At 64.5% G+C, this 7,491-nt stretch overlaps 1 protein-coding gene across 5 annotated transcripts; it reads right to left on the minus strand.

Annotated features, from left to right (window-relative positions):
* Positions 1-720: 720 nt before the first annotated feature.
* On the minus strand, positions 721-7,484 carry FAM58A (family with sequence similarity 58, member A). 5 transcript variants are annotated; one of them, XM_012734453.1, is made up of 6 exons: positions 7,306-7,484; positions 5,652-5,726; positions 5,087-5,270; positions 3,553-3,685; positions 2,946-3,173; positions 721-1,055 (listed from the first exon to the last, which is right to left on the minus strand). In XM_012734453.1, exons 1-6 carry the CDS (start codon positions 7,421-7,423, stop codon positions 966-968), a joined length of 828 nt encoding a protein of 275 aa, XP_012589907.1. In that variant the 5' UTR covers positions 7,424-7,484; the 3' UTR covers positions 721-965. The 5 variants fall into 5 exon arrangements, with proteins under 5 accessions (XP_012589907.1, XP_012589909.1, XP_012589908.1 ...); XM_012734455.1 differs by lacking the exon at positions 5,652-5,726 and adding an exon at positions 5,918-5,988 and having other exon boundaries at positions 7,306-7,369; XM_012734454.1 differs by lacking the exon at positions 5,652-5,726 and adding an exon at positions 5,918-5,991 and having other exon boundaries at positions 7,306-7,368.
* Positions 7,485-7,491: the final 7 nt, after the last annotated feature.

The following is a 7,491-nucleotide window of genomic DNA, read 5'->3' on the forward strand; positions in this document are numbered from 1 at the left end:
CATGGTGGTGGGGGGTGTTGCACATCCTGCAGACAGACAAGCTCCGGGAAATAAAGGCTGGTCAGGGAGCCCGAGAAGCGTCTCAGTGGTCTCATCCCGGCAACTGAAGCAGGCCCACTGCCTACCTTGTCATCAGGGTGTGACCCCTTCCTATGCACCCCATCAGGGTAAGCACCCTCACAGCCTACGGGCCTTCCAGCCCCCACCCTCACACAGGTGCCAGAGGGCCTCGCAGCCAGTGTCCAGAGCCTGGATCCCCTGGCATGGGCTTCCCACATGCCAGGGAGCACCCAGGACAGTCCCCAGCCCCACGCCCCCTCTCCCAAAGGATGGACTCATCGGCCCCACGCGTGCACCCCAGGAGCACCCCGACGGGTCTGTTCCCCAACCACAAGCCTGCCTTGTGAAGAAGTTCACTGTGGTGGAAGTTGGGATGCTGGGCCCCCGAGATTCTCTGCACCCCGCTTCCAGGCTCACTGCTCCCACCTTCAGAAGACCTTACAACTTCTTAGTGCGTTCTAGTAGGTCGTGGTCAGGTCTGAGTTTCTGGACCCAAATGATGCTCCCTAACCCCCTTTGCAAAGGCTGTGCCAGGGCAGGACACGCTGCTGCCCGCTCAGAAGCCAGCGCAGGATCACAGCCCAAGCATGTGAGGGGACCGCGTCTTTCAGGGGCATCCCGAGGTGCAGCACAAGCTCCAGAGCAAAGACAGAGTCTACTGATTTGCTTGAACCACCTTTCATTACACAAAATAGAACGTGTCTATGCCACACACATCTTGCTGCTGTGAGCCTCCCGATGCCCCGGATGCCTTTTCCTCCTCACGACGCCCTGGCTCACTGCAGGCGGAGGTGGCAAAGGACAGGAGCAGACTCGGTCATCGGACCCCCAGAGCACAGAGCCTTGCTCCCGGCCGCCCTGGGGGCCAGGCTTCCAGCTTCTCGTGGGCAGGCCAGGGCCAGGCCTCAGGGGAGCTCCATGTCCATGGTGTAAATCCGAACGAGATCAGACACAATGTCGTCAACGACTGGCTTCGTCAGGTCCTCGCTGAACACCTGGAGAGAAGGAAAGCAGGCTCCAGCGACCCCTCCGGCTCCACCGTCCAGCCAGGGTCACCGGGCTGGGGCATGGCCAGCAGAGCGTGGAGACTGTCCTGCCGGGCTGCCCAGGCTGCCCAGAGCAGGCACAGCAGAGAGCGATCCCCACGGAAGAGGTCTCGGTGACCATTTGATCCAGACGGGAATGGGCGAGGCGGGGGACTTGGGACAGCGGGGTGTGGAGCTCCGCCCCTCCCTCCCCGGATGGTCTGCTCCAGACTCCCAGGAGACCTCGGGAAAGCAGAGGGCAGGGTCCCATTTGCAGGGCGAGACCGCTTCCTGTGCACCCCACAGCGGTAAGCACCCCCACAGACTACGGGCCTGGTCACCTACATGCTACACCCACCCGAGCTCAGCACCTGCTCCCCAGACGCACCCCTGGCTGCTGGACAGTTCACGCCCTCTTCTGGGGCACCCACAGGAGGCCGCCCAAGCCAACGGGCAGGCAGAGTCTGGCCCAGCGGGCCCGACGCACCTCGAGGCCCTGGAACGTAGCACCCACGAAGGGGTCTGGGCTGGTCTGGGTCCTCGGGCCCTGTGGGCAGCAATGCCGACAACGTGCTTGCTGGGGCCCTTGGGCTGCCCTGGCTTTCCAGGAGGCCTGGCCCACTGCACAGGACGCGGCAGGCCGCAGGACCCACTCCCGGCACCCAGGCCGCCACCCTGAGCGTCCTGTGGCCTGCCAACTTGAGTTGCCCCGGCGTGGGGGCGCCAGGACCGATGGGCTAGCTCCTAGAGTCGACGGCCCTGCTGAGCTGCCTCTGACCTGTGTGCTCCAGTCCTGACTCACCGTGTCGACAAGCCTTGGGGTGCTCTTGGGGGCCCCTAAGTATGAGAAAACTACACAAGCAAGCCAGGAGCCCTGTGTGAACGGTGGGCCCCCACCTCCAGGCCAGGGCTTGCTGCCCGGGGGACTAAGGTGTGACAGGGCCTTGGGCGAGTGCAGGCCACAAGTGGAACTGACCACCCCACTGAGGGCACCCCATGGGAGCCGGACTCCGCTGCTGGCCGCCACCTCCCATGGCACACGTGACCTGGATATCCCTGTTGCCAGCTCAGGAAGACAGGCAGGCTAGCCCAGGCCCGGGAGATGGAGAAATCTTTCAAAACTACGAGGCTGGCTCAGCTGGGTGTCCCAAGACACCGAGCTGAGAGATGACCACTAAGAAGTAGCCCAGGACCAAAAGGTACAAGCGAGCCAACTGTGCACCCATGAGGGAGCGAAGAGATGCAGGGTTCTGCAGCACTCCGTGGGTGGGGAGCCCTGGGGAGAGGAGGCTTCCGACACCCAACGCCTGGGAGCCCCGAGGACACGGGCCGCGGGACCCAGCCAGTGGCCACAGGCACATCCAGCATGAGACTTGGCTGCGGGGGCTGGCAAGCGAGGGCAGGGGCGCTCTGCACATGGCTGGGGGCCTCCTCTTGGGACACGGGCTTGCACTCGGCTTCGCGGCCCAAGGGGATGGGGACCCGTCTGTCCAGTGTCCGCCCCCGTGCCGCACATTGCCCACCTACCCGCCAGCCCCTGCCATGTGCCCGCCGCCTGCCCTCCACCCGCGTGCCTAGTGGTCACCTGCCCGGCGCCTGCGACCCAGGGCCATACCCTCCAGCCTGTCAGCTGCTCCACCCACGGGATGACCGCTGCCCTGGGCTCCGCTCTCACGTGGGGTGCCCCGGGACATCCGCACGAGTGCTGGCACTTCTGGGGGGTGGCTGTGGGGGAGTGCTCCTAGCATCACCAGGGGCGTGCAAGCCCACGGCCGAGCCTGGCACCAGGACAGCCCGCTGCAGAGACTGGGCCCGAGCGCACAGGCTGGACGCAGCCCCGCCTCGCTAGCAGGGCCTCACCTGCCACCACGGCTTCTCGGCCTCGGCCTCGGCGGGCACCTCGACGCCGTAGACCTGCAGCGCCAGGTGCAGCACAGCCACGGCGATGTGCGGCGCGCGGAAGCGCAGGCACAGCGCCCCGTGGTAGCTGTCCCGCAGCAGGGCCCAGGCGGTGACGGAGATGGGCGTCCGCTGCCAGCTGTGCCGATTCAGCCAGTTCTTGAGGGCGACCAGGTAGTGGAGCAGGTGCTGCAAAGGCAAGCCGGTGAGCCCCGGCCTCGGGCGCGTCTCCTCCCGCGAGGTGCTGGGGCTCAGCCACGCTGTCGTGACGTCGACACAGCACAGGCTGGATGGCGCCTCCCGCCCGTGCTCCCCCTCACGGCCGCTGGGCCGCCCTACCGAGGAGAAGTCCCAGCAGGCCCCACTGGCCACACGGCCCAGAGGCGGCCGTGGATCTGCGGGGCTTCAGGAGCCAAGCCAGGCCACAGGAGTGCGCGCAGCGCGTGAGCACATCCCCGGGGGCCTGCAGGCCGACGCGGAGGCCGTGCGTCTTCGCGTGCCCCAAGCGCTGGCAAGGGCTCTGCCAGGGAGCGGAGGTGCGGCAGAGCTGCGCGCGCTGCACACGTACCTTGTGTGGGTGCTGGAAGGAGACCTGGAAGCGCAGTGCCCTGAGCACGAGCAGCTCGCACTGCACGATGCTGTCCCGCAGCTCCCAGAAGCGCGCATCCAGCTCCAGGGGCTCGCTGCCCGGGTGGAAGTACCTGTGAGCGCAGACGGCGCCGCTGACGCAAGGGCGGCGCAGGCCATGCGCCCTTGGGGCCTGAGCCCCAAACACGAACGCCTGAGCCCCCCACCAGCGCCTGTGCCAGGGGCCAGAGGGGCCCCCGTGGGCCTTAGCATCTGTCTCTGACAGGATGGGGCCTGGGCATCGAGGGCCGGCAGAAGGCAGGAGGCACCCGAGCAGGCTTCGGGTTTCATCCTGATGCACTGGCCGTGTCACTCGCAAGACGCAAGACGCCAAATGCAAAGTGGGCTGTGGCCACCAGAGGAGCTGGAGGCCCTACAGTGCCAGCAGAGGGGAGGGGAGGGGCCTCCTGACACAAGCAGCCTGGCACTGGGAGCCGTCTCCCTCCCCTGGGATGACCAAGCCCAGGACCCCCCACTCTGGGCCAGTGACCAGTGTTCAATACCCTGGATGGAGGAGAATCAATGTATTGAGCTTTATGCTCCCCGATCGTCTTTCCTTCATTTCAGATCTTTCTGTGCTTATTACACCGTGCATGTCTACCACTCCTCTGCAAGATCACGAGTGATGGAAATTCTCTGCCATGACTCACCCTCGCCAGCTCTTCGCTCAGTCTCCAGCTCCCCACCAAACCTCGCCGCGGCCCCTCTGACGAGCAATTTCCCTTCCACTGGGCCTCCCTGCTGGGCCTCGCAGTGCGGGCGACTCCAGCCCCTCCTGCGGCCCACTCCTGGTTTGGGCTGTGCCTCTAGCAGTGCCCTGAACCTGGCACGTTCAGGGGTGCCGAGTGCTTTTCCTGTTAGCTGTTTAGTAAAGGAGAAAAGCGCACGATACTCTGCTTTCCTAATGATTCGAGTCCCTGGAAGGCTGAGACACATCACTCCTTAGTAACTTTGCACCGGTCGCTTTCTCCTGGCTTCCGGGGGCCCTGGCAGGGCGAGACGTGCCTCAGCAGCTCTGACGTGGCTCCGCGGCCTCTAGGGGAGACTGCCCGGCTGGCTCCCTGCCCACCCCAGGCGCAGGCTGGCCTGGGGGCCACGGAGCCCAGCGGGAGGAGGTGCCCTCAGGCTTTTCTGTCTCCGTGTCCCCGGCTGATGCATCCTGTCTAAGATTCCAGGCAAATCCGCTTCACCACATCTTTCCCCACGCTCCCTGGGCTCCCTCGGGCATCCTCACTGCGCGCCCGCTGGCCTCTGAGGCGTCCACTCGCCTGCCCGGGCTGCACGACCCGTCGTCCTGGCTTGGCCGCCGCAGCCCTCCTGCCTGTGCTGCCTGCGCGTCTGGCTCCAGCTCGCGGCCCGCACAGAAGCCCCCTTTTCAGCTCGACGGCCAGAGGCAGGGCCCATGGGAGCCTCCTTTGTCCTCCCACTCGGGTGGCCACCAGGAAGCCCACAGGCTAGGCCCCGCGGGCTGTTACCTGTTGCACACGTTAATGATGTCACGCGTGCGCAGGTGCTGCTCTTCCACTTTGCCGGCCAGGTACAGGGAAGACATGGCCACCAGGTAGGGGTCGTAGGCACCCAGGTGGGTCTCGTGGAAGAACTTATGGTAAATGGTGCAGGCAGTGGCGATGGGGATGGAGTGCATCCCCAGCTTCACACCTGTGGAGAGAAAGCAGGTGAGGGCCCATCAATGCCGCGCCTTCCCGGCCCACTGCGGGGCTGGGCCTGCTCCGGCAAGGTGCAGTGGCCTGGACCTCTGGCAGCAGCTGCCCTCCACCTGTGGGTGTGCTGCTCGGAGTCCTGGGCTCAATAAGCCTGGGGGCCCGGTGCAAATGCTGGAACACAGCGTCCATTCACCGGCTCTGCAGTATATAGTGTCCACCCAGCCCGCAGGCCATGCCTCAGCGACTGCTCTGCAGCCCACACAGAAGCAGGGTTGACACACCTGCCAATGAGCACCGGTCTCGGTGATGGCGCACTGTGTGTCCTGTGCTGCTTCAGCGAACACTTAACTTGAGGTGGCCCTAGAATGCAGCTCACCTACCGAAGTCCTGGCTGACTGCCAGGGTTGCTGGGGGCAGAGCGGGGGAAGCGACAGGCACTCCACAGAAGGCACTAGAGAACAGGGCATGGATGGAGGTCAGAATGCAACACGCAGGCACAGGCTGATTTAGGGGGTCAACGCCCATGGCCAACCTCCCCCTCTGTCCCCAGCTCCTAAGGGAAGCATTGCCTTGGGCCACAGAAGCAAAACAAGCCCACAGTGACAGGGTGAGCGAGAGAAGGCTGAGTGACATCGAACACACTGAGAAGAGAAGGTAGAGATGGGCCAGAACTCAGTAGTCACGATGATGTTAGGCATGTGAGATCCCTCCGGCTGCTGAGACAAAACAGTACAAGGTGGCTGAAAACAACACACTCGCTTTCCCTTACAATCCCGGTGGTCAGAAGTCAGAAATGAGGCTTTGGCGCTAAGCTCTGGGTTCCTCTGGAGACTCCAAGGAAAGTTTGCTTCCTGGCCCTTTCTGGCTTCGAGGGGCACCCACAGGCTCTGGCTTGTGGCCCCTTCCCAGCCAGCAGCACAGCATCTTCTAACTGCTCCCTCTGCTTTTCAAGGCCCTCATGTGGCCTTCTCTGCCTGCCTCTCTTCCTGCCTCTCCCTTTAAGGATGGGGTGAGTAGTGAGACCCACTGCATAATCTGGGGTAGATCCCCCAGGCTAACATGCTGAATTCTACCTGCAAAACCCGCATTGCACCATGAGGCCACAGTCCCAGGTTCTGGGACTAGAAGGGGACACCTGTGGCAAAGCCAGCACTCAGGCTGACGCAGAGGCCCAGCGGCGGCTGAGGCATGTTCTGTAAAGTAGCTCTTCAAAGTGATACTTTGATAGCTTTTAGCCCTTCAAGTTTTAAGCTTCAATTACCTAGCCTAGCATGGGCCCTCATTCCCACAGCAGCCAGGCAGGCAATATTGCTCACAGCGCCCGGCCCACTTTCACACGAAGGGCAGCTGGCTGCCCTGGGCTGAGTGGACCCCTCGCCAGTTGGATGGGTGGCAGGAGCTGGGTGGACGCTCCCACCTGGCTTGCACACACCGCAGCTCCTCTTGGAAATGAACCGCACAACTCAGCGGGATTAGCAGCCCTGCAGTAGGTCCCACGCCTGTGGCATGGCCTTGCCTTTGCTGTCTCTCAGCACACAGAGGAGCAAGGCTGGGGAGTAACTGCTCTAGCTAGGCTGGGTCCTAGCACCTCGGACAGTATCTGTGCCGATCCTGTGGGCGCCTTGAGGAGGTCAAAATGCGCCCTGCACCCTAGGTCCTCAGTGTGAGGGGGCCTGGCCAGCCAGGGGGCTCCCGAAGGCGCTGGGAGGCCCAGTGTGGGGAAGCGCTGGAAGGCAGCTCTGGCAGCAGGGACTCCGGGCTCGTCCCCCTGCACGTCCTCTCCTCGGGTCCTTACCCGACCGTGAAATGACAAGGCCATGTCTGCCTACCCGCCCGATGCCCAGCACGGCGGGCAGAGGCCACGGACCCCAGCTGGGCCTCCCGGACCTGCCTGCGGCGCATTCAGCGCGGCCCCTTCGCTTGGCCTCGTACGCCGGGCCACGGACACCCGGAAGCCGGTTCCCTCAGCGCGGGGTCCACTGGGCGCCCACAGCTCCGCGGCCCGCCTGCCCGCTCCTGGCCGCCGTTACCTGCCTCCATGATGAACCGTGTCACTCGGAAGTGCACCCTCGCCTCAGGTATCGGCCGCCCCTCTGTGCCCCGCGCCGCGTCCCCTCCTCCGCAGCCCTCCTGGTCCACGTCCTCCATAAGATCCCGCCCCACAGCCCCGGGACCCCCCACAGGAAGGCGATGCTCCCCCCCTCCCAGCGCAGCAG

This window comes from Condylura cristata, unplaced genomic scaffold, assembly GCF_000260355.1.
Source record: "Condylura cristata isolate star-nosed mole 26May11 unplaced genomic scaffold, ConCri1.0 scaffold00057, whole genome shotgun sequence".
Taxonomy (NCBI): Eukaryota; Metazoa; Chordata; class Mammalia; order Eulipotyphla; family Talpidae; genus Condylura; species Condylura cristata.

Excerpts from the sequence above, each read along its gene's own strand:
- FAM58A (XM_012734453.1), bottom strand. The coding sequence starts at position 7,423 with ATGGAGGACGTGGACCAGGAGGGCTGCGGAGGAGGGGACGCGGCGCGG. Across the intron at positions 5,727-7,305 it reads ACGGTTCATCATGGAGGCAG|TGCCTTCTGTGGAGTGCCTG; the intron begins GTAACGGCGGCC and ends CCTGTTCTCTAG. Across the intron at positions 3,174-3,552 it reads CCTTCCAGCACCCACACAAG|CACCTGCTCCACTACCTGGT; the intron begins GTACGTGTGCAG and ends TTGCCTTTGCAG.